This window comes from Nuphar pumila, chromosome 16, assembly GCF_984573655.1.
Source record: "Nuphar pumila chromosome 16, dmNupPumi1.hap1.1, whole genome shotgun sequence".
NCBI classification, from domain to species: Eukaryota; Viridiplantae; Streptophyta; class Magnoliopsida; order Nymphaeales; family Nymphaeaceae; genus Nuphar; species Nuphar pumila.
Window position 1 is genome coordinate 65,007,570 of NC_143264.1, and position 27,286 is coordinate 65,034,855.

General features: G+C 39.5%; 1 protein-coding gene and 1 pseudogene across 1 annotated transcript; one reads left to right on the plus strand and one right to left on the minus strand.

Moving 5' to 3' along the window:
• Nucleotides 1-11,639: 11,639 nt before the first annotated feature.
• LOC149813383 (ethylene-response factor C3 pseudogene) lies at nt 11,640-12,629 on the plus strand (annotated as a pseudogene).
• Nucleotides 12,630-25,604: 12,975 nt separating this feature from the next.
• LOC149813384 (uncharacterized) lies at nt 25,605-26,857 on the minus strand. Its single transcript, XM_089991118.1, has 3 exons — nt 26,563-26,857; nt 26,228-26,475; nt 25,605-26,123 (listed from the first exon to the last, which is right to left on the minus strand). The coding sequence occupies exons 1-3, from the start codon at nt 26,855-26,857 to the stop codon at nt 25,605-25,607; spliced, it is 1,062 nt and encodes a 353-aa protein (XP_089847244.1).
• Nucleotides 26,858-27,286: the final 429 nt, after the last annotated feature.

The window sequence follows — 27,286 nt, forward strand, 5'->3', positions numbered from 1 at the left end:
TTGACAACCTTACAACACACATAAGCATGATTTCATCACTATAAAGTTTTTTGATTGGCTTATAACACATATATGCATGATTGAATCACTATGAAAGTTTTTTGACAACCTTAGAACACATACAAGCATTCTTTCATCACTATGACAACTTTAGAACACATATGAGCATAATATTAGCATATATGAAAGTTTTTTGACTGCCTTATAACACATATATGCATGATTGAATCAATATGAAAGTTTTTGACAACCTTAAAATACATATATGCATGATTGAATAACTATGAAAGTTTTTTGACTGCCTTAGAACATATATGAGCATGATTGAATCACTATCAAAGTTTTTTGACAACCTTAGAACACATATGAGCATGATATTAGCATATATGAAAGTTTTTTGACTGCCTTATAACACATATATGCATGATTGAATCAATATGAAAGTTTTTTGACAACCTTAAAACACATATATGCATGATTGAATCACTATGAAAGTTTTTTGACAACCTTAGAACACATATAAGCATGATTTTATCACTATGAAATTGTTTTACTGCCTTAGAACACATATATGCATGATTGAATCACTATGAATTTTTTTTACTACCTTAGAACACATATATGCATGATTGAATCACTATGAAAGTTTTTTGACAACCTTAGAACACATAAGCATTCTTTCATCACTATGAAAGTTTTTTGACTGCCTTATAACACATATATGCATGATTGTGATACATAACACATTTATTTGAGAACGTTATAAACATTATATGCATGCGTGAATCATTGTGATATTTTTTTGACAACCTTAGAACACATATCTGCATGATTGAATTACTATGAATTTTTTTTGTCAGTCTTAGAAAATATATCTGAATTATGTTATTGTCCTTCACTTTATTGCTAGTCTATGTGTCATTCAACCATTTACTTTGATTGCATTAGATTAGGTGCATTGCATATAATTTATTTCATTATATTTTGTTTATCAATACTAACATTTTGGTTCTCTTATAGGATGCTGGAGATGATCAGCGTAGAGGAGCTGATGGAGGCATGGATGGAAGGACATATCAAGACAATGAAGAGGATGATGCCCTGAATCTTGGCAAGGATTAGATTCATGTGTTTAATTTATTTCACGTACTTATAACTAATTAGAACTTGGCAAAGACTGTACTGGGTTGTTAAATTTGTTTAACTTATGACTTGTGTTAAATTTGTTTCACCTGCTTTGTATATGTATTTTTTATGTGTACTTTATTTTTTATACACAGGTTATATAAATTGTATAACAATTTTTTTTCTCGATATTCATATTATTTTTTTTAAAATTTGTGATGGATTAGCAATATATATTATTCATCGCTAATATTCGTCACCAATTTAAATCAATTGATGTTTTGCAACAAAATTTAATCCATCGCTAATCTCTTGCTAAATTAATGGCAGACATTAGCGACAGATACATATTCGTCGTTAAATTTTAGTGACGAAATACATTCCTTTGCAAAACCAAATCAGTCCTTATTTAGCTACGGATTAGCGACAGACATGATTCATCTTTATTCCATCGCTAATTAGCGATAGATTAATTTTGTTGCATTTTAGCGACCAAGATTATGCGACAGACGCTTTCCATCACTAATCCATCGCTAAACACGTTAGCGATGGATTAGCGATGGATAGTGTCCGTCGCTAATCCACATTTTTCTTTTAGTGGGAGGTGAATACTCTAGTAATGTGTTTTTGAGGTACTTGAATGAGCATGAAATCAAATGTCAAGTCTCATGCCCTCATATGCATGAACAGAACAGGGTTTCTGAAAGAAAACATCGTAACATCACTGAATTAGGACATACCATGATGCATCATGCCAATATCCCGAAAAGACTATGGGTTGATATTTTTTCTGCTGCTATCTTTCTTATAAATAGGTTGTCGTTGACCAATTTAGAAATGACAATGCCCTACTTTCAGCTGTATTAGAAAAATCCTGATTACCCGAGTTTGAGGATCATAGGGTGCTGATGTTATCATTTTCTTTAAAACTATGCTAAAGACAAGTTTGATGCTAAATCCTTACCATGCATTTTTATGGACTATAGCATGGAGCATAAAGGATATACATGTTTCTATCCTCCGATCAAAAAAATTTATATATCGCGCCATGTGTTTTATGAAGACATTTTTCCTTTTGTTAAACCAGGATCTTTATTTTAGCATGCCACCATGGAGGGAGACACAACTACTTTCCTCTTGGAGACTAAATCACATTCACCTGCTAATGATTCATCTTATCATGTTGATCACTCTCGACTCACAAGTACTACCGATGAGACCCTTGTTGAATAAAGTTCAACAGGGCATCACAATATCAACATGCCTCAAATTTCTGATATGAGTCAACCAAAAATATCAATATTCCATGAGTCTATATTACAGCAAAATGATGACACTCATAAAGAAATTCATGGACCTATTTTTTAGCATGATGGTGGCACCCATGAAGACATTTATTCATCTCAATTAGTATCAAACTTTGATTCTCAAAGTTCTTCTAGACCTATGGTAACCAGGAGCATGCACAACATTTATAAACCAAATCTGAAGTATGCTCTCTTGCATACACTAGCTTTTGCGATTCCTAAAGAGCCAAAAAATATGAAAATAACTCTTTCTCATTCAGGATGGAAAGCCGCTATAGATGAAGTGATTTCGACCCTAATAAAAAATGACACTTGGGACGTTGTTGATAAACCTCTAGGAGTTAACATCGTTAATTCGAAATAGATCTTTAAAACCAAGTTGCATGCCAATGGCTCTCTCGAGCGTCTCAAGGCATGACTCGTTGCTTGGGGATTTATTCAAATTGAAGGACAAGACTTCCATGAAACTTTTACCCCATTTATCTGACCTTCCACTATTCATCTTGTTCTCAGTGTTGCTCTCATGGCCAAATGGAATATCCATAAGCTTGACGTAAAAAATGCTTTCCTTCACGACATTCTTCATGAAGAGGTTTTTATGACTCAACCTCTTGGCTATGAAAATTTGGATCATCCAAACAAGGTCTGCCGACACAAGAAAGCTCCTTATGGACTTCACCAAGCATCTTGAGCATGGTTTTATCAGCTCAGCTCATTTTTACTATCTAATGGATTTTTCTGCTATCTAATGGATTTCTCTGCAGCACTTCGGATCCATCCATGTTCATTTGGCATCATGATTGGAAGACTGTGGTTCTTCTTATATATGTAGATGATTTAACTCTTACTGGGAGTGATTCTTCACTACTTAAATATTTTGTTTCTTCTCTCAGCGCACAATTTGCCATTAATTAAAGATATGGGACCCCTTCATTATTCTCTTGGGATTCAAGTTGTTCGGAACTCTAGTGGCATGTTCTTAAGTGAACAAAAGTATGTTCTTGACCTTCTGCAACACACGAACATGGCAGATTCCAAGCCGATGAACACACTCATACCCCAACAATTATATGTTGTAGAAGCCAACTCTGAGACGTTACTCTCTATAGAAGCATCATTGGCGGCCTTCAGTACTTGACCATTACTTGCCCTGAGTTATATTATAGTATGAACATTGTTAGCCAATTCATGCATGCCCCTACACTTGGACATTTTTAACTCGTCAAATGAATACTATGTTATGTCAAAGGGACCAATGAATTTGGACTCAACCTTTTTAGCTATGGCAAGCTACATCTGTATGCCTTCTCTAAAGCAGATTGGGTAGGATGCCTCATCACTCATCGATCAACCACTGGTTATTGTACCTTCTTTGAAAATAAATGCGTCTCATGGAGTGCTAAGAAGCAGCGCACGGTTGCCCGCTCTAGCACTGAAGCAGAATACATGACCATGGCGTCAACTGTTGCCGAGCTCACTTGGCTCACTTATATTCTTTGTGATCTTAGAATCACTTCAACTCAGCGGCCAAATTTGTACTCTGATAACATCAGTGCCCTTCATCTTACCATCAATCCCGTCTTTCACAACAAGACCAAGCATATTCAAATTGATTACCATTATGTGAGAGAACAAGTTGCTCACAATAAATTGGAGACTCGGTATGTTCCATCAAGACTTCATCTAGCTGATATTTTTACCAAACCTCTCTCTAAAGATCAATTTACTACTCTCTTCAACAAATTGGGCCTCCTTAGATGGCGATGTTTGAGGGGGCCTATTAAAGATCCAGATCCAAGGTGCAACAATAACACCATCCGCCAACTAGATAACACCACGTGAGAAGATCTCACGCCACTACAATTGCCCATCGCAGCTGAAGATAATCTTGGCCTTGAAGGAAAGGATCCGCACAATCAACACAATCCTAACAAACAACCACTCTTGACTTAGTGGATAAGGATGAGAGATCCATGATAGCTAGAAAAATTATAGCAGAAAATCATGGATGGAGTTTTATATATGCTACGTCTTGTGTATCTCAACAGTGTATTCTTGATAATATTAATACTAAGAGAGTGAAAGAGTTTTTCCCGTGGACGTAGGTTCTATTCTAGAACTGAACCACGTAAACTGTTTTGTGTGTTCGTTTGCTTGATATTTCTTTAAAGCTGACTGTGCGCACCAGCTTTAGTCCTAAATAATGTAGGATAAGTATCAAGCTCAGAAATCAAAATAATATAAAACAGAATTGCAACTGGATGACTCCCCAAACAAGCTTTAAAAAAGGGCCAACATATATAATAAAGATGCCAGTATTCTCGCTGGTGGGCAAGGACTTGAGGGTTTATGTCAACGAACTCAATCAACAAGATGGTTTTTACAAAGTTAATCCGAAGACAGCGTGGCACAATTTTATATATATATATATATATATATATATATATATATATATATATATAAACATTTGCTAATGTCAACCTGACCATACGAATGAGATGAAAATCACATGACCAGGATGTGTTGACCTAATCGTCAGACCACAAGGATGGATTCAGCATGGTCCAAATGCTGGTGGGTAATGATTGAATTGAAGTTCTTTGTTGGAGCCACAGAAGAGGAGAAGAAAATCGGTAAGAATGGTGGGAGGACGTTTTAAGTCTGCATATGTTCCTGCCATTACAGATGGTGTTAATGATTGAATATAAGCTTCTGTTAGGATTGAGACTGGTTAGCTTTTGTGTTTTCAGTTTTGGAAGTTGAGTGGAAGAGCTGTGACAGTCGATTCAGATAAAGAGGTTTTTCATGTGTTGGTATGATTTTCAGTAAAAACTAAAAACTATCATAAGGGGTATTTTTAAAGTTTTGAAATAGTATAATGGGAATTTTGTGCAGCACACAATGGTTTCCATTGCTCAGGCGGTTGTTTGAAATTAAGTTTGTTAACCCATGCTGGCTAAATGTAAATTATGAAAGGTCAGGTGCGTTTTTGTAAATACATAAAAGTTAAGGATATTTTGTAAATTGTTCATATGTTTATGTTTCTCATTATTTTTTTACTTTCAATCTTGATAAATGTATGTGTAAATTTTCTTTTACCATTTGAATTATCTTATAGAGCCCATGGCTGGAAGGAATGTCTCTCTCTCTCTCTCTCTCTCTCTCTCTATATATATATATATATATATATATTGAGAGAGAGAGAGAGACTGTATCTTAGAAAGAGTTCTAATGGTCTCTTGTAATCTGTGACCGGGTTGGATATGTTTATCAAAAAATAAAATCACAAAAAATAAGTGGTCCTTATGCATGTTATCTTATTACCTTTTTTCCCACGTTCTCATTGTTCTTAAAAAAATTTCAATGACTATAGCCTTGCTTTCTTCTGTCATATTCACACCTTTCTTGTTTTAATTCCATTCATGACTGACTATAGCCTTCCTCCTTTTTGTTTTTCCTTCCGAGTCTTATTCACACCTTTTTTCTTCTAGATCTATTTTCGAATGACTATAGACTTCCTCGATCGGTTTTGTTCTTCTTCTTCTTCTCTCTTTTAAATCCTAAATTTTGTCAAAGAGCAAGTTCCATGAAAGTCATCTTATTCAAAAGGACTTACAATCCCGCCCCGATTCACGGCCATCCCTACTAAGGGCGTGTTTGGCGTACTAAACAAACGCTGCCCAGACATCTGGGCAGCGTTCTGTCCAGTACGTGCCAGTCGTGCGATTGCCACGTCTCTTCAGAAACAATGGTATGGGGGACAAAGCGATCCCTGCGTTTCAAATGCGGTACACACCGTGTGCCGAGACTGCTTTGTTCCCCCCGGGTTTCTACCGCGATTCAAAGGTGCCCTATGCTAGATGCTCAGTGCCTACACAAATGCCTTGGAATTCTAGGCCCAAATTGAAATTGACAGGCCAATTGTCAATTCTTAAGTTGTATGGCCCATGGAAGTGCTTTTTTTAAACTCAGAAACCAATGGTACAAGGATGGACCCCTCTTTAAGTTTTTTTTTATAGGCAAGCTGATGTTAGGCAGACCCTACCAGTTATACAATACCATTGGGTTTTGAACCTGCAACTTCCCAACACAAAGTGACGTGCACTAGCTGCTCCTACCAGACAAGCGGCTCCCCCCCCCCCCCCCTTTGGTGATGAAGATCTATAAGTTAATGCAAGTGACACGTTGAACAAATCAAAGAACCGAACAGAAGTAACTAAGAGGTAAGGAATATAATACAATTATAAATTGCTATACACCATGTTTTTATGCTTATTTAAAGTTGAAAAATGTTTTTTTTTGAGTTTTTAGATAAAGGTGTTTATATATGTTTTTGAGTAAATCGTAGTGGTTTTTTAAGTAGTAGTTTCTTATTTAAGTAAGAATTTGTTATATTAATTCAGACTTTTTTTTGGAATTGAATATTTTGTTTAAGCAGGTTTCATTCTTAGAATAGGAGGCCTGTTTTTTTTTTTTTTATCTAGACTTTTTAACATAAAAACTATTAAAGATTATTCCATACCATGAAATTTTGTTATTCAATAAGGTTCTTTTTGTGCATTTTCTTTTCTATAGATTTTAAGAAGCAATCTTCTCCTTGTGGATTAAAGCGTTTTTTTTCCCTTTAGGGTGTGTCTAGATCGGTTGACCGGGTTAATTTATTTTCATTAAGGTGTAAATTAACGTGGCTCATGGAAAGTGTGAAAATGCACAAGCCGAAGGTACTTGAGAAATTCTGTTCTTAAGGTGTGGCATAGTGGAATGGAACCTAGGCCAACTAGCAGGTGGTCTCGGTTCAAATTTCATGGGAAAGGGTAAGCTCACCGAGTTTTATGCTGCCAGAACAAGGACAGTAAGTATGGCAGCCAAAGCCAGCACGATTAAGTCTATGCATGTAAATATAAAAAAAAGTGTGGTAGATGTGGCACATGCGTTTGGACTGATATTTCTCAAGTAGTTGGACATTAAGGTGTAAATTAATGATATTTCCAAGGTTGGAAAATGCGTTGAGGCGAAGCGAGGCATAAGCCTCGAGGCGTTGAAGCGTAAGCTTCATGATCAAAATAAAAAATATATATAATATTAATAAAATAATAAAAATTTTAAATAAAAACTAATAATAAATGACAATATAAAATAAATAGTATTTTCCTATAATTAACTCGTCGTTGTCGTCGGGTTGCTGCTCTTCCTCGCCGCCATGTGGCTCACCACCGTCTCCAAGAGCTCCTTCTGCTCATCTCTGTTGTGATGGAAACAAAGTGAGAGGACGGTGCCCGGTTTGTCCGCGAGACGCCCGATATTAACTTCTTGGCATAGCACACCAACGACCCCTCGATGCTCTCAGGGCACAACCATTCTTATGTAATACAAACCAGAACGGTGAGCTCATCGTACCACCAAGCGGACCTCACCAGTCCTCAGTGTCGGAGGTCGGATTCGATCCCATTCCAGGGGACATCGATGCCTACACTCGCACCATGGATAGATGTGCCTTCGCCAGAATTTGCATGGCGGTTCCACTGAACTTTGTTGCTAAGCCACATATTGAAATAGCTATTCTCAATGGATGCTTCTTTCAGCAAGAAATAGTGTACAAACAAAAGATACAATTTTGTTCTCAATGTGGGTCGATGAACCACTCATCGATGACCTGTTCTGCTCAGAAATCTGATTCCGATAAGACTCCTCAATCTGCCTCCCAGGATGAGTGGACCCAGGTGAAGATGCATCAAAAACCCCAAATTGTTCAAGCAAAGGTTTCCAGAGGGAATCAAACCAACTGTTTTTCGGTCCTACATGATTTTGAGAAGAACGACAAAACTCCTCAAGATTCCAAATCTACAGAGGGAGACGGCTCTACTGTAGTTGCTTCGGTTGCTGTGATGGATATTTATACACAGGTCCCACCACAGTCTAACCCCCCAGTGCTAGTAGAGTTCATGAACCGCAGACCAACAGAGGGAATCAATAACAGTTCAAGAGCCTTCATCTCCTAAGAAAATCGAGAAGCAGAAGGATACCTTATCAAGTAATACCTTCTCTAGAACTTCTGAGATCGTCGTTTCCAGAAACCCTACCTCATTGGAAAATTTTTCGGCGCCGGCGACCGGTTTCAACGAAGCAGGTTTGTATTACATAAGAATGAGGTAACCACCAAGCGGACCTCATCGATCCTTGTTGTCGGAGGTCGGATTCGATCCCATTCTAGGGGACATTGTCGCTGGGGCTCACCAGATCGTCAGATGCCCCCTCCGCCACTGACCATCCGAAGAGGGATAGGTTGGTGGCGGCCTTAATCGCTATGGCTTTGATGCACCGCCTGGTGATGCTGAGCTCCTCGGCCTCCAGCAAGAGCCGCTCGCACGAGCTCAGGGTCTTGACAACGTCTAGCTCAAAAACGCCTCCGTCTTGACGACGAGATTGTCATGGTTGTGCTCCTCCGTCATCTTGAGGTACTCCACCGCGCACCAAAGAGGGAAGAGTAACATGATGCGTATGCCTTAGATGTGAAGCATGCTTCGATGCGAGGCGTACACTTCACCCATGTGAAGCGTACACTTCAAGACTCAAATGCCTCACTACAACGCCTCGATACTTTTTGCTTAGGTTTCACCTCTGAGGCTTACGCTTGAGGTACTGAGGCGTACGCCTCTCACAACACTGGATATTTTTGTTCTTGTTGCTTACTTCAGTTGCCTCATTGAATGCAGGTATTAACCCTAGGAGTCTCAAATTGTACTCTTATTATTGTCATTCTGAGCTTGAATATCCAAAACTTCAGAAGTAACAACGATAAAGAAGTCTATTTTTTTGAATAACTGTTGCCAACTAAAATTATTTTCTTGCTTTAACTACTCGGGGAAGGAACTGAAAATCAAACACGTAATTATGCACATTGTTTCCCACATTGGAGAATGTCTAAGAGAAAAATTACAGGGAACTTACATGGAGTTCCTAAAACTAAGTTGTGCACAATTATGGACATTTTGCCAAGCCAATTAAACATGCGATCAAACCGGGATCATGGACCTAATAGTTGTGGTAATTAAGGCTGTGATCAGTCTGGTACCTAACCCATCAGGGTTCATCTGAACCCACCCAAATGGCATCCCAAACCTAACTGTTACAAATTAACGGGGTTTTATTAAGACATAAGAGCACAAAATAGTCAGGTCAGCTGGATCGATATCCAAAATAAATTATATCCCAAACCCATATCACATGTTACTTGGTTGTGGTTCGGGCATAGTTGCCAAAAACAGGAACAGGTATATGATACTGGTACGGGTATATGAGAGTTTGAGGTAAGTTTTTTATTTGAAACGTGTATTAGAACGGTTTTAAAAAATATGGATACAAGATTCTAATATACATTGATACTGTTTCTAAAAGAATTATTATGAGTTTCTCAAAAAGTTGCTAAGAAGTTCATATATATATATATATATATATATATATATATTAAATAGTAATGATAGGGTGCTCCCAGAGCACCTACTCCAACCTAACAGAAGTTTCAAAATTTCAAAATGTTTGAGCTTTTTTAGCTGATCAGGCCCTATAAATATGTTCTACAATCATTATTTAGTGAAAAACAAGTTTTGGATCATGTGATTGTGGCATACATGTAGTTTTTTAAGGTCTTCAAAGATCATCTGGACCAAAATTTCATGACTTAAAAAAACTCTATTTTTGTGCCCAAAAACATGATTCCTATCAAATAAACTATGTTAAGTACATCTTGTAAAGATGCAACCTGCAACTATGATTTCTAGTATGTGAGAGTAGGTGCTCCTCGAGCACGCTAGCATTACTATAAATTAAAATAATAAAACATAGTAACTAAGGAAATGGTTAATGATTATGCCGTTAAGGGAATGAATTTTTTAATAAAAGTAACTGGGTGTTCTTAACAAGTTATGTAAAAGACTAGGGAGCGAATTGTGGATACAACAAGTCTGGAGGTGCACAATGAAAGGTGTGAACTTGGATTTTGTCCTTTGTGTAGAATTATGGCACTTCTATTATGCATCATCCCCAATAACTAAAGTATGTTGAAAGTTACCAACGGGAGCTCCGCTTGTCTGGTAGGAGCAGCTAGTGCACGTCACATTGTGTTGGGACGTTTCAGGTTCAAAACCTAATGGTATAGTTGTATAACTGATAGGGGTCTGCCTAACCCCAGCTTGCCTTTAAAAAAAAAACGAAGTATGTTAAAAGTTCATAGTATCTCACTCCATCAAAAGTGTTAACATCGCATTTGCTATTTAACTTGGTTTATAAATGATGCCTAGCCTTCCACGCAGGCTGAGCACACTTGTCCAAAAGTGGGTGCATGAACATGCTCGAGATGAAGGACAGTGGATCATTGCTATCATGATGTACCCTGTTTGCTGTCACTGGTCAGTCCGGGCAAGGCGTGGGGGTTGGTGGACTGCCCGACTTTTTTAGTAGTCCAAAAGTAACATTACCAGTGTATGGAATTAATTTGTTCAACCGACTTTGTGAGTTGCTCTAAGCCATGTCAATCCTGCAATCTTAGGCATACACATATTTTTTTAATTAATTTTAAAAACTGAAGATCATTCCTGTGATTTAGAAAGTGTAAATAGTATCCTAAGGGGGGAAATTTGAATATGTGGACAAATAGCTACGTACTGGGAACTATTTGTCTCAATTTTGGCATCCCAACCAGATTATATGCAACCACACGATATAAATATAGTCCATGTTCTTGATACAGTTCAGGACTATTTGTCCCAAGAAAACGGGGATAGAAAGTAAAGAACTGTTCGTCTGAACACTGAAACGTAAACTTAACAGATGATATTGTGTTGTTGGTCATATCTATTTTAAACAGCTTAACATTGCACTTTCTTCTCCTACTTTTACATTGGTCGCAGAGGCTTAAATGGGTGACTACAACCTCTGCCAATAGGAATGCGCCAGGTGTTAAACCAACTAAATTATTGAATGCCGTCAGGATGCAAAAGATTATTGAATGACGTCAGGATGCAACCGTATGCTTTCTAGAGTCATATGACCTGGAACTGCCATCGTCATTTGACCAGTTTCGACTCTTACTGCGCATTCAATGCGTGGGGCCCACCCTCATCTAACTTCTTTCCTTTCACATGAAGAAGCATAAAGTCCCAATCCTCAATTTGGGATTTAAGGCTAAGCCCACTTTCTCAATAAAGCCACAAGATCGGCGGTCTTAATTAATGGTGCAACATTTACCACACGACTAGCTACACATGTTCTTCATGGAAAATAACCAGAGCTCCTCATCGGAATTTTCTTGTTGTTCCACTGAATCATACTACTCTTGGGAGGGCTTTGCAACCAAAGAGGAAGTGCTGCCCTTCAATGAGAATGATTCAGATGAGATGATGTTGGTGGATGTGCTGATTGAAGCCACTAGAAAAGCAAGGGGTCCTCAGATGCTCAGGGAGAGGGAGGCAGAGCAGGAAAACCACGCCGGTGGTGCGAGTCCACGAGAAGAAAGCACTAAGCAGAAGTGTTACAGAGGAGTTCGGAGACGGCCGTGGGGAAAGTATGCCGCTGAGATAAGGGACTCCACAAGGAATGGAGTCCGAGTGTGGCTGGGAACGTTTGATAGTGCGGAAGCAGCCGCGCTCGCTTACGATCAGGCAGCTTTTACGATGCGGGGGTCGATGGCTGTACTGAATTTCCCAGTGGAACATGTCAGGGACTCGCTCCGCAACACAGCTTACGGCAAAGATGGGTGTTCGCCGTTGATTGCACTCAAGGAGAAGCATTCCATGAGGAAGAGAAACAGGGGTGCAAAAAAACAGGGTACTAGTGTATTTAAGAGGCCTGGAGTCAGGATTCAGAGTGTCGTGGAGTCGGAAGACTTGGGTGTTGATTACTTGGAAGAGCTGCTTAGTTCGTGCACTGGTGAAGGAGCTTTTTGATTATTCCTTCCTCCTTTGCTTGTCTTCCATCTCTCTTGATGAAGAGAACATCCATGTTGGCGGTTTTTGTTCTGCATGGAACCTGTTAGAGTTATGAGATAAATTTCCATGTACTTTTTCCATTTCCACTTCTATATCTTGTTTGTTACACAAACTGGAAGTCGAGGGTCTGATTCATACTAGTTTCTGTTTATCCAGCTTTGCAGATTTTGATGTATATAATTGAGAATTAAGATGAACAACCCAACTTGATTCATTTTGTTTATTTATTATAAGGCGTAGTCAATAATATTCCCAGCCGTCATGTTCGACTAGCTAGTGCATTGAACTTCTCTAAGCATGATGGAGAAATGTGTTTGAAAGTGAGGAAAGTTGAAAGGTAGAAACATGACCCATGATTTAGAACAAAGACTTTGGAATATCCGACTTTGATCAGCTTTGAATGGTTTACATTTTATTAGGATTTAATTATTTGACAGGATCGTATTGGTTAAGGGCTTTTATTCCTTGGTACCAAGTCCCATCAGGGCATAAAAGATGTATTATAAAACAGACAGGAGATAATGACTTTATTTAGCTGACTAAAGCTACAGTGTTGGGCTAGCGTATGTTGGACCAACTGCCTTTTGATCCTCTGACCATAGTGACAAACGTTGCAAAATCTAGTTTTTCAAAAACTCGCGAGAATTTGAATTTTTTTTGGAAAAATCTCGGCAATAAAAAAATAAAAAAAAATTATTTTTTATAAGAAAATATTAATAAAATTTATTTAAAAATAAAAATACATGATTTTTTCACAATAAATAGCCGTTTAAAACGTAAATATCACGTTTAAATCACAGTATTTATGTTTTTTCATAAATCTCATGATATGTTGAAAATCTCGCAAGAAATTGCAGTTTTAAACTTTCAGGCAATTTCTCTCGATATTATCGCAAGATTTTTCATAAATCTCGCGATATTTGTCACTATGCCTCTGACTCCCTGTTTCTATCTGTTCGAGCATGCCTCTGTGTGTGTATATGTATGCATGAAAACGCGTGTATATGATGGTGTATTGGTCCCATTGTGCATTTCCTAAAGTCTTTAAAACTCTACATCAGCAGTTGTGGATAAAAATGTATTATAAGCGTTGCTTAATTCTTGTCAAGTCTAGATTAGCAAGATAGCTTCTAAAAAGAGAATTCAATGTGAGCAAATAGGATCTTACTTCTTGCCTCTTGAAACGAGTGAAGAGACAACATGGGCCCAGGGAAAAATCATGGAAAAGATTTTGAGGTCCCTACAACCAAACATGGAGATACATAGTGCCTACCCCTCATCATTTTGTTTCACATATTTCTGGCTTGAAGAAAAAGTCTTCAATCTGTTTAAAAATTCTTACATGCCAAGATCAAAAAGCTGAATTCCTGTAATCACCTCCAAGTAATCTTATATAAAATGATCTCATCCACAACTTTGTTTAATGCATTGACTTAAATAAAATTTATGGAGCTGATCTTCTTAGGTGGCGAAATCGAGATCATGCGGATTTCGGTCCCTTATAATGACAAGATCTGCATGGATCCGACTCATAGAAGATTGAATATAACCTAATGACATGATCTGGATCGAAGTTGAACCAACTTTTTTACAGCGGGAGGAAGGAGGAAATGAGTTGGATCCAGGTAAGACCTGTGCCTGACTCAAATACGCCTGACTTGGGTAATTTTAACTACAGCTTGTCTGGCATAAATATGCTTTCTCTTCTAAATCATATTTTTGACTTTGTATGAAATTATCAAGAGGAATAAATCATTTCCTTTCACTCTACATCTCTTACTGCTGTCAATAATGCAATAATAATTAATTAGTAAGATATAGTGATCAAGATGAGTGAGCATAGTCTGGCAGCAATCCTAGGGAGAAGGTGCCGACAACCTTGTCCCGGTTTAGACTCGCACCGATGTGAGGGTGGCTTTAACTGGTGGGCTCCATAAGGGCTTGGGTGCCACTAACCTACTAACCTCACCCGGTGTTTACCTCCCAGAAGGTCAGGCCCATTAAGTAATTCGGTTATCGCCCAGGGTTTCTCGTCATAAAAAAAAAAAAAAACGGATGAGTGAGCATGGCTGTTTTTTCAGTCTGTCTTCTAGTTACTAAGGCGTCGTTTGATTGGTGGGACGCAACAGTCCATGGGGAGTATTGCATCCCAAACCACGTGCGCATCGCAATAGAAGAAAAACAAAAAAAGATGGGTCCCCTTCTGCCTAACTAGCATCCCTGTTTTTCATGACAAACGGGGTTTGACTGTTTTGTCCAGGACAACTCGTCTTGGACAAGTTGTACCAATTGTCAAACAACACCTAAGTTCCCATCATGCTAAGTGACGTTCACTGGGATAAAGATGACGTTGAATGAGTTAGCAAAGTTGCTCTATTCTTTCTTGAGTTGTAAATCACAATTGTTTTCAGATCTCGACAATCGCATTGCCTGCATACCATTCAATTCCATAATCAACTGAATGCTTGATTACTTAGTAGGACTTTAAGGCTTGACATGGCCCACCTGATTTTTATGCTTTTGAACTTGGAGAAATAGGGGGTAAGGATGTCAACGGAGTGATTTCGGGTCAAATATCCCACCAAACCTGAATCCATTGAGACAGATTATATAGATGATGCAAAATCCAATTAATAATCTACCGTTTTTTACATCTGATTCCTGATCAAAATCAGAACTGAATCCGGAGGTGATGGATAGTCTGAAGCCGAATAGATACAAAGATATGTCCGATTAGCTAGTCGGATCCAGAACAAGTTTCGGGTTTTCCCTTTAGACTCCGAGTGGGATTAGGCAATATCTGCTTAGATCAGATTTAGTAATCCCAACTGGAACCGAATCCAACCCTTTATATTCATCAACAGGAGAGATAGAGAATGTATAGGAATGGCCAACAAAAATCTGGGAATGAAGTGAAATTATCTTGTAGTCCATTGGATCGGACATCAAGTTCCCGTCATCATAGTCCTAACTCCTGAGGACATTGGTGGAGACTTCCCACCAAGCCCATTTTACAGTGTCTTTTATTAACAAAACCAGGGCAAAGAGGAAAACCGAGTCAAATTCCCACTTCTATGGTCTCGGTAGCATTACGCATGCTGTTTTATATAGGCTCAACGACCAAAAAGGTTGGGTTAATTGTAATATATTTTTTTAAATTTCATATACCAAAGCGGATCGTTTCCCAACCATAGTTGCAAATCTCGGGAAGATATCGGTGCGGAAAAATCTGGTGATATTTTGAAAATTTTATTTTTTAATACCAATAACTATATATATATATATATATATATATATATAAAGTGTTCATACGAAGAATAAGTTAAAAACATGATAGCTTCACAATAGGTGATATTTTGAAAACATAACGTTTTTCATTAAAATTTAAAACTTTAAAATGTTGAGATCAAATTTCAATTTTTTTTAAAAAAAATTGTTTGAGATATTTGTGACTACGTTCCCAACTTGAATCAATGTATGTTGAGTAATTGGCCACATTGAAGCTGCACCCGGTCCAGAAAGGGTTGTCGCGGTCCAATTATGTTGTATGGTGCATCCTGTAACACCCGTGTTTAGAAAAAAAAAGAACCACTTACGGCGGTTTCCCCCCACCCTCCTCTCTGATTGGCACTAGCAGGACGCCGTCGGTACTCCTGCATCCCTCTCTCTCTTCTCTCTGAGTGATGCCGGCCCTTCTCTCCGTCGACAAGCGTAGGAGGGTAGAGCCCACCTGCCCCCTTTTATTACGGCAGTGGAGGGGCACTGCCCTTTCCAACTCTCTCTCCTTTTCCTTTTCAGGAGGGCGCAACTCCTCCCTACCTCCTCTCCTCTATTAGAGGGCAGGGGTGACGCCCCTACCCCCCCTTCCCGATTAACAGGCAAGGGTGATGCCCCTGCCTCTTTTTTTTGGTTAGCATGCAGGGGGCGAAGCCCCTGCCTCTCCTTACCTTTGCTGTTAGCAGGCAGGGGCGACACCCCCTGCCTCCTCCTCTTCTCCACCTTCGGCTAGGCAAACATAGCGGGGCTAGACCCAGCTAGCACTGAGCCCAGCTCAGTTCACTGTCGGCATGAGCCCGGCTCAGCCCAGTTGACTTGAACCAGGTCCATGTTTGACTCCTCTGACGCAAGCATTTCTTTGTCCAATAATGTAAAAAGATTCTATCAATTTTTTTCAGCATGACCAAATACCTTTTTGCGCACCCTATCGGTGCAATGGATGTGGCACACGCACCAAGGCACGATCCTTTGAAAACTTATGCTCAGAATCATCAGTGAGTCCGACCATCTCCGAGGTAGTTGAAGGTTGCATAAAGGACAATAGAAGGACAATTCTAAAACTTGTGAATATATATATATATATATATATATATATATATATATATATATATATATATATATATATATATATATATATATATATATATATATACACATGCTTTTTACTCAAGGACGTAGTTTTGTGATCCTTGTCTTTTTCTTTTATGTCATTTACTTTGTCGCCGCGCTATCATGTGCACATGCTACTGCTTATGCATTTATTTAGCTCGATGCATGGTTTTACACATCGAGCAATGCATTATGTTATTTACTTTGTCGTCGTGCTATTACATGCACAAGCTACAACTTACACATTTATTTAGCTCGATTTGTGGTTTCACACATCAAGCCTTGCTTTATGTTATTTACTTCATTGCCACGTTATTACGTGCACAAGCTACTGCTTACGTGTTTAATTTGGTTGAGGTACACTTTCATACACCATGCATTACTTACGCATTTATTTAGCCGATGTACAGTTTCGTACCATAAGCACTGCTTAAGCATTTATTTAGCCGAGGCATGATTTCGTACTTCGTGCACTACTTATGCATTGATTTCACTTAATGTGCGGTTTCATACATCGAGTCATACTTTATACATTGCCGCCATTCTCTAATGTGCACAGACCTGCATTATGTGATATATGTATTGTACATACATATTCATAGGGTACATGGTTTGCATACTTTGCCTAGCCCTGTATCATGGTTGCCCTTCTTAAAAGACACGGATTTCGCACATGTGCATCAATGCTTTAAAGATAAAGAGATTTTTTTTGTGAAAATTTGGTATTCAAGTATACGTGGTTTTGAAAAGCAAAAATTGAAAATGGCTAAGGTAAGGGGTTTCTTCTGAAAAATCCGCACCCCTTTTATCGTAAGCAGTATCACTAGACATGCATTGCATGTTGATACTACGATAATTGGATGAGAGATTCGTGGCAATCTCGTAACGTGCAAACTGCACAATGATATAAAAGTAGTAATCACACAAACAATGATAATCTCCTTCATAGGCAAGATGCTTGAATGGGTTCAACGAACCAGAGCATGTAGAATGAGTCATCAATTTAAATAGAACCTGATGCACTCATTCGTCTCCTTGGTTCCGTCAAGGGATAAGATGAGATGATATAAAAGCTCTGATGGATAAGTTGTTAACAACTATGCTCCTCGAGTAGAAATTAACTCGGTGTGTAACGCCCCGACTTTTTATAGTAAAAATTTTAGAGTAATTTTTTTTTTTTTTGAAATAGCGGAAGTGCGAAAACACAAGTCGGGTGCATTACGGGGTAAAACAGAGAAGTACTAAACATACTATTCATTAATTGAAACATTAATGTCATTAATTACATCCCATAACAGAAATGTAAATCTACTAATCAGAGTTCGAACAGTAAACACTGAAAAACTGAGATTTCTTGACTACTTCCATACGCGACGCCAACGATGCTCCGATTTAATTACTACCTGAAAAACATTTAAAGCAGAAGAGTCAGACTCCCCTGTCTGCGTAAGAAGCATTATATTTATATGTGGTGCTCAGTGTCATGTGTACAAATATGTGCAACAACTATAGATATAACCAGCATGGAAATTTATATCATTCTAAGAAAATGATTATGCTTTCTAATCGTTGATACAGTGCAACAGATAACTGAACTAAAGTTACATTTATTCACATTAGCATAAGTTGTAGATTCTACAAGTTTTGCAAAAGTCATAACGACAATTCCCGATTCTTCAAGAATGAGTATTTCATTTAACTTAAATTATTTAATGCTTATCTTACTCTTACCCTGTGGGTACGCACAGGCATAGACCTCGTAGCGGACCGAGACCATACGGGCGCCTATTGTTTAATAACTCGTATGACTAGCCGTACGGATATCCAAAGGGGACGGTCAATGACCGAGGCAGAACTCCCCAGTGGCTAGAACAAGAATTAGGATGCACCCTGTACTTCTGCAGAAGACTTTGATCTACCACCTAGGACATACTAGTAGTCCTGGTCCCCTAACTTCGTGGACTGGGGACCTGGTGAGACGCCTAGCTCTCACGAAAACAAGAATGTCCACGAAGCTTGTACCACCTACCATCTTCGAGGTAGATCATAGGTCCAGTAACATACACCATCTTTCAGGTGTACCCAGAGCCCGAAGAATCCGGTAACATATACCGTCTTTCAGGTATACCCAGAGTCTCAAAGGTTTTATATTTCATTTTACATTTTTCTTTATAACCAAGTGCGAGCTATCACACTACGAGGGGTCCGGTAACATATACCTTCTGCCAGGTATACCCAAAACCATGTGATTTGATGTTTTACATTCTTTTGTTTGTTTCTCCTGTGCGAGTCATCGCACCACAATGAATTTTCCAAAAATCCCAAACCCGCCACGGGGTTCACACCAATTGTATGCATTTTATAATTTGGGTGACATATGCACCACCAATGAGTGAAGTTTCCTTGGGATCGGCTTGGCCCGAAAACCCACGTTCAACAATTTAATTTTATGGTGTACTCTTTTGTACCCTAAAATAACAACATATCGGTGGCAAGCATTGTTGTCCCTCCTTATGCGCTTTACATTTTGACTTATCGGTGCCATTGTGGCCCTCGCCACAACTGTCGCCCAAACCTGGTGTACACACTTCCACTTGGTTAAAGTGGGTCGATTGGGTTGCGAAAATGACTAACCACATCCCGTGAGTACAACGACCACCAGGTCATCGTGGTCCGCAACAATGGTGCAACCTAAAACAAAAACCAAGGTCAAGCCGTCTTTTGTCAAACCCATGCACGGGTACTGTGGTTTTTGGCAAACTCACATGGAGTTCCAAACACAACTCTGACATTCAGCCGGAAGCAACATTAACGGGTTGTTGATCCAGCTATATGCTGGATAGGCCAGCATCACCAAAGTGATAATTCACGGTTTCGATCAGCCGAACACGCTGTGTCGACGTCATATGATCACCCAACAGGTGTGGTCCATTTGCAGCCTACTCACCACATCTCTTCAGCTTCGTGTGTGAATGTATAGCAGGGCCATACATGGTCACAACACAAATCTACGTGTTTTATTTATATATATATATATATATATATGTATATGTATATACGTGAGAGCAAATGCGTTCCATAAAAGAAATGCACACAGTCTGATTATCAACTAATGACTGTTGTAAAAATTAAAACCACGTAATCCTAAAGGATTTCTAGGTAAAAATCTCATTCCTCTTGTTCATATTATAATATGTAAGCACTTTATGCAAATTTCTGTTAGGGGCCTATAAAATACATACAGAATAATAATACATGCATGACAGATTTTTTTTTTTTTTTAACCATGGGTAAACAAAGAATACAGTCATAAACTAATATGCTTGAGATGCAATAAACAAAAAAAATAATATTGATTCAATGAGGAAAAGACCACGCATATATATTTTTTTTCCAGTTTTCAAATAATGGTAAAAAAAATAAAACGCAGATCCCTATTCATGGACTTAATAAAAAAAAAAATGTTTGGTTGCCAACACTTTGACCGTGTTTTTTTTTTTTTCTTCCAGATTTTAACTAACCACCATCCACCTAACAGATTTAACATTTTTTTTTTAAAACAACTCAGGTCTTCACGCATGACCCTTTTCATAACAGTTTTTAAGTTTGAAAAAAAAAATTCAGGTCTTCACGCATGACCCATTACATAACAGCATTAATGTTTGTAAAAAAACAAATTCAGGTCTTCACGCATGACCCTTTACATAACAGCATTAATGTTTGTGAAAAAAAAACAAACTCAGGTATTCACATAACAGATTTAACGTTTTGTGCATAAAACTCAGGTCTTTCATGCATGACCATTCACATAACAGATTTAACATTTTGTAAAGAAAACTCAGGTCTTTCATGACCATTCTCATAACAGATTTAACGTTTTATAAAGAAACTCAAGTCTTCACCAATGACCATTCACACCGGAGAAAATCGAGAACTTATCTTTGTATATCCTTACAAAATAGACACAATGCACTAATCACAGAACCAATATAATAAATATTATACAACCTTTATTAACCAAAAGAGAGAGCATTTAATAACTATCCAGATACATATATAAAGATACCTATATAGGTATATCTATGTACGTCTATGAATAACTTTATATGTGTTATATAGCACCTGTGTTCAACCGCGCTGGGTTGGGAACTCATAACTAACCACGGTGGGTATGGTTTGATACTGGGTTTTGGTGAACACCAGCCTCATAATCGTACCACACGACAAGGAATACAACATATAAGCATAACACCCCTTACCTCGTTTGAAGCTTTGACCGGCAACGATGGTGGTTTCTTCTTCACGTTGGAGCCCACTACGATGCCAATGGAGTCTAGTCGTACAACAATAGAGATTTACACTACCAGCAGCAATGGAGGTTGACCCTCACAATGGAAGAGAAGGAGGAATAAGAAATATTGAGAGAGAGAGAGAGAGAGAGAGAGAGAGAGAGAGAGAGAGAGAGAGAGAGAGAGAGAGAGAGAGAGAGATGGGTAGTCTCGTATGGCTCCCCATCATAACTTTCTCATTTAATCGCCCCCCCCCCCCTTCTTAGGGGAGTTTAGGTTTTTCAAAAACTCAACTTCCAGCCCACCTTTTTAGTGGGTGCTTGGAATTTCCAAAATTGCCCCCTTCCTCTCTTTAGAAAATTTATCTCAACCACCTATACTTGTTGCTTTAGTGGTACCCTTCTCCCTTATTGGTGGGATTCCACTACAAATGTGAAAACGTGGAATGAAGAAGCCTAAGTAGTAGGATTGGCTAAGATCCCACGTTTTTACCCTCTTCTTTATTTATTTATTATTTTTTCCACTAAAGTAAAAATTATCACTTTTCTTGTGCAAAAAGGAAAAATCCATGCACAGGGGGTTTTGAATTGGGGTCTCCAACCTAAGGGGTAATGAGCCCCACCACTTGTGCTATGTTGTTTTTCATTACAAAGGGTGTGAATTAAATTGTATATAACCCATTCAATTTTGTTCCGGATTTCATAAAAAAAATAATGTTTTTCACTTCTATGTGGACGCACCGTGAGTTTCGAATTTGAGATGTGACTCCAAACAACCATGTGCCCTACCACTACACCACACCATCACTTGGTGTTTACTTTTGCAAGAAATATTCTTTTATGTCATATTTGGACGTTTTTCCTTGATGTATTTCTTTCATTTTCAAGTGAATTTTTCACCCGTTGGTTCTAAACTTGTACTCTCTCACCATAAATGTGCTTTGGATCTTACGCTATTATCTAAAAAACATCGGATTTCTCCACTTGGCCTCGTGAACCGGGTCAGATCATCGGATCTCGCTAAAGTTCGGATCCAAAAACCACCTTTAAGAGTTTGTTACAGGTTTCATTCTAGAAACCACAAGTCATAAAAATTGTATTGCCTAACTTAAAGTCTTACTATTTCACATAACTGCTCCCTTTTTTTCATTTAGAATTTTGTAAATTTCACGGGTTTTACATCCTTCCCCTCTAAAAAGAAAATTTCGTCCGCGAAATTTGTAATACATATCAATCAAACAATTGAGGGTACTTGTCCTTCATTGCTGCTTCTGGTTCCCACGTGCATTCTTCTAAGCCATGATGTCTCCATCTCACTTTGACTAGTGGGATGATCTTGTTTCATATCACTCGCTCACTACGATCTACGATTTCAATCGGTCTCTCTTCTACGGTCAGATCTTCTTGCACACTGATGTCCTCAAACTGAATCACGTGTGATGGATCTTGAATGTATTTTCTCAACATCGATACGTGAAATACATTATGAATCTTGGCAAGTTGAGATGGTAGCTCAACTCGATAAGCCGTTTCACCGATCCGCTCTAATATCGGAAAAGGTCCGACGTATCTAGGACTCAACTTTCCCTTCTTTCCGAATCTGAAAACGCTCTTGGTCGGCGATACCTTGACAAACACTGCATCTCCCACTTCGAAACTAAGCTCTCTGTGTCTCTGATCCGCATAACTTTTCTGTCGACTCTGTGCTGCTCTAAGTCGATCTCGTATCTTTTGTATTTGTTCAGTGTAATGTTGAAGTACCATTGGCGACTCAACTGTTCTTTCGCCAACTTCATCCCAATATACCGGTGACCTACAAGGCCGCCCATACAGTGCTTCGAAGGGCGCCATGCCAATACTCGCATGGTAGCTATTATTGTAAGCGAATTCTGCTAGTACCACGTGAGTGTCCCATTCGCCTTTCCAATCCAACATACAGGCACGAAGCATGTCCTCCAGTGTCTGTATGGTCCTTTCTGACTGTCCGTCGGTTTGTGGATGAAAGGCAGTGCTGAACTTCAACTTAGTCCCCAATGCCTTTTGTAACTGCCCCCACAGTCGTGAGGTAAACCGAGGGTCTCTATCAGAAATAATCGAGACTGACACCCCATGTAGTCGCACTATCTCCTGGATATACAGATCAGTCAGGCTCTCCAGTGACTGACCCTTTCTCATCGGTAGGAAGTGTGCTGACTTAGTAAGTCGGTCAACCACTACCCAAATAGAGTCATGGTTCTTTCGGGTTCGTGGTAACCCCATCACGAAATCCATCGTGATATGTTCCCATTTCCATTGAGGAATTTCCATCCGCTGCATCGTTCCTCCTGGCCTTTGATGCTCGATTTTGATTTGTTGACATGTCAAGCACTTTGCGACGTATCTTGCAACATCGCGCTTCATACCATTCCACCAGTACCTGTATTGAAGATCTTTGAACATCTTGGTACTGCCCGGGTGAATGGTATACTTGCTCTTATGTGCCTCTGCTAATAACTCTTCTCTGGTCTCTGGATCGCTCGGCACCGATAATCGATCCTTAAACCATATACTTTCATCCTCTTTACATTGGAAAGCAGTGTCTTCTTGCAATGCCAACGCCTCCATCTTCCCGTACTGCGAATTTTCTTTTTGCTTAATCCTGATCCGCTCTTGCAGTTCTGATTGTACCGTCAGGCTAGACAGCCTAAGTATGCCTTGATCGTCGGAGAAAGGTCTCCATTCTGTGAACTCAGAAATCATCTTCCATCCAAGACTTATCAGGCTAGATAGATTTCCCCCAGCCTTGCGACTAAGGGCATCCTCAATAACATTTGCCTTTTCGGGATGGTACGAGATTGTAAACTCATAGTCCTTGATGAACTCGAGCCACCTTCTTTGTCGCATGTTAAGTTCCTTCTGAGAAAATAGGTACTTCAAACTTTTATGATCAGTGAAGACTTCGAACTGCTCTCCATATAGATAATGTCTCCAAACCTTTAAAGCAAAGACCACGGCTGCCAACTCCAGGTCGTGAGTGGGGTAATTCCTTTCATGAATCTTCAGTTGTCGTGATGCATAGGCAATGACCTTGCCGTGTTGCATCAGTACACACCCCGGTCCAGTACCAGAAGCGTCCGTGTACACCACGAATCCTCCGCTTCCAGATGGTAAGGCTAACACCGGAGCCGTGGTAAGCTTAACTTTAAGGGTTTGAAAACTTTCTTCACTCTTCTCATTCCATTCGAACTTTACCCCTTTTCGTAAAAGCTTTGTCATTGGCATAGCGATTCGAGAGAAGTCTTGAATGAATCGCCTATAGTAGACGGCTAATCCTAGGAAGCTTCGAATTTCACTGACATTCTTTGGTTGTGACCAATTCATCACAGCTTCGACTTTGGCAGGATCTACTGAAACTCCATCCTTCGAGATCACATGTCCAAGGAACATGACTTCTTCAAGCCAAAATTCGCATTTCGAGAACTTGGCATATAACTGGTGTGTCCGGAGGGTTTCTAAAACGATCTTCAGATGTTCTTTGTGTTCCTCCACATTTTTTGAGTATATCAGTATGTCATCAATGAAGATAATGACGAAGGAGTCTAAGTATGGCCTGAATACCCGATTCATCAGGTCCATGAATGCCGCTGGGGCATTCGTGAGTCCAAATGGCATCACCACAAATTCAAAATGCCCATATCTGGTTCGAAATGCTGATTTTGGGATATCTTCATCCTTTATTCTCAACTGATGGTAACCTGACCTCAAATCAATTTTAGAAAAGACCTTTGCTCTTTTCAATTGATCAAATAAATCCTCAATACGGGGTAGAGGATATTTATTCTTCACTGTTGCTTGGTTCAGCATTCTATAGTCTATGCATAGTCTCATAGACCCGTCCTTCTTTTTCACGAACAGGACCGGTGCTCCCCATGGAGACGTGCTTGGTCGTACAAAACCACGTTCCATCAGTTCTTGCAACTGCTTCTTCAGTTCTTCCAACTCTGTCGGTGCCATCCGATAAGGTGCTCTTGATATTGGCTTTGTACCTGGCATCAGTTCAATCCCAAACCCGACTTCCCGCTGAGGAGGAAGTCCAGGAAGTTCTTCTGGGAATACATCAGCAAAATCGCGGACGATTTCCAGCTCTTCAATCGGAGTCAGCTTTCCTTCTCCTCCGATCATACTGACTAAAAAAGCCATATCTCCCCGACGGAGATACTTTTGGGCCTTGAAGGTCGAAACAACCTTTTTTTGAATACCTGGTCTTGCTAGACGAAATACAACCTCTGGCATGTTAGGTCGAGACAGGACAACCTTTCCTTCTCTACAGAGAATCCTGGCGTAATGTTCAAATAGCCAGTCCATACCTAATATGACATCATACTCGGTCATATCGAGTAATACTAAATTAGCAGGTAGGTTGTGATTCCCTAATATGATCTCTACTTCTGGCATATAGTTCACACAGATTTCATTGAGCCCTATGGGATTGTATACCACTAATTCATGGTTCAGTGATTCTGTGGGATTTCTAAGTTATTTTGCAAAATTAACAGATATAAAGGAATGTGAAGCTCCACAATCAAATAAGACAAGGGCAGCTTGGCTCGAAACAAGCACGGTACTTTGCACAAGGTTCCCCGTCTCCAGTTGGTCAGCTGTGGTGGCATACACGCGTCCTGCTACGCGTTGTGGAGCCGCCTGAGGCTGTGGTGGTGGTGCACGGTGTTGTTGAGGTTGTTGTCCTCCAGTACCACGTCGTGCATCATCGGCTTGCTTCTTCCGACACTCCTTGATATAGTGTCCCATTTTTCCACAGTAAAGACACCCTCCTGTCTCCCGGGGGCATTGTTGTCCAGGGTGAAAGCGATTGCACTTCTGACACCTTTGATTCTGTCCTGGCCTGGGTTTGGTGTCATTCTCGTGTCGTGGCTTCTTGTTCTGAGGGTGGAATCGCCTCCCACCAAACTTCTTGAATTCGGGCTTTTGAACCCCGATTTTGTTCTTCTGCGACCTTTGTCCCTCCTTCCAGTCGTCATCAAGGAGAGTCGCCACCTGTGTGTCCAGGACAGACAGGAACAATTCATTACCATTTAATGGTTAACGGTACCTTATAAACTTTTATGTAACTTATGACACGGAGAGAAATGATCTTTTACCTGAATAGCCTCCTCTAGGTTCTTGGGCCCTCGAGTGTATAGACGGTTTCTCAGGCCCATCTTCAAGCCTCGAGCAAACTTCATTGCCCGATCCTCGTCCGATGTGTACACGTTCGGACAATATCGTTTCAAACTGTGGAACTTAGTGATGTAGTTTGCTAGGGACATCTCACACTGTTGCAGGTCCAAGAACTCCTGCATCTTCTTTGCCCTCTCGTGCTTGGGAAAATAGGTGGCATTGAAGACTTCTACAAATTCAGTCCAGGATACTGGGCCGTCTTGGAACTTGATTGCTCTGGTGGTTTCCCACCACTTTTCAGCATGATCCTTGAGACGATAAGTCCCAAAGTCCATCGGACGCTCCTTGGGCACCTCCAGTACACGGAAGATACGTTCAATCTCCCGAATCCAACTCTCAGCAGCTTTTGGATCCGTCTTTCCGGAGAAAGCAGGGGGATCCATGTCCATGAATTTCTTGTAGGACATAGTCCCACCGTTTGCACTCCTCTCATGGGCCACATGGTGTAGATTGTCGCCCATCTGTTGCATTGTCGTAGCTTGCTGGCCTACTACTTCGGCCAGATTATGTAGTGTTTCCATAATATCGTTGCAACGATTTGCCCACGCCATCTATTCGAGCAAATAAAATTCATTACAACCTGAGCTATGATTTTGTGAATTAATCATACACACTCATATGTTTTTATTTCTATATTACAAAAACAACTTTTCTACATACTTACAGAGTCATCGCGGTCGCTGGAAGAGCCAAGATCTCAGATTATTCAGTCCTGCTCTGATACCAAAACTGTAACACCCCGACTTTTTATAGTAAAAATTTTAGAGTAATTTTTTTTTTGAAATAGCGGAAGTGCGAAAACACAAGTCGGGTGCATTACAGGGTAAAACAAAGAAGTACTAAACATACCATTCATTAATTGAAACATTAATGTCATTAATTACATCCCATAACAGAAATGTCAATCTACTAATCAGAGTTCGAACAGTAAACACTGAAAAACTGAGATTTCTTGACTACTTCCATACGCGACGCCAACG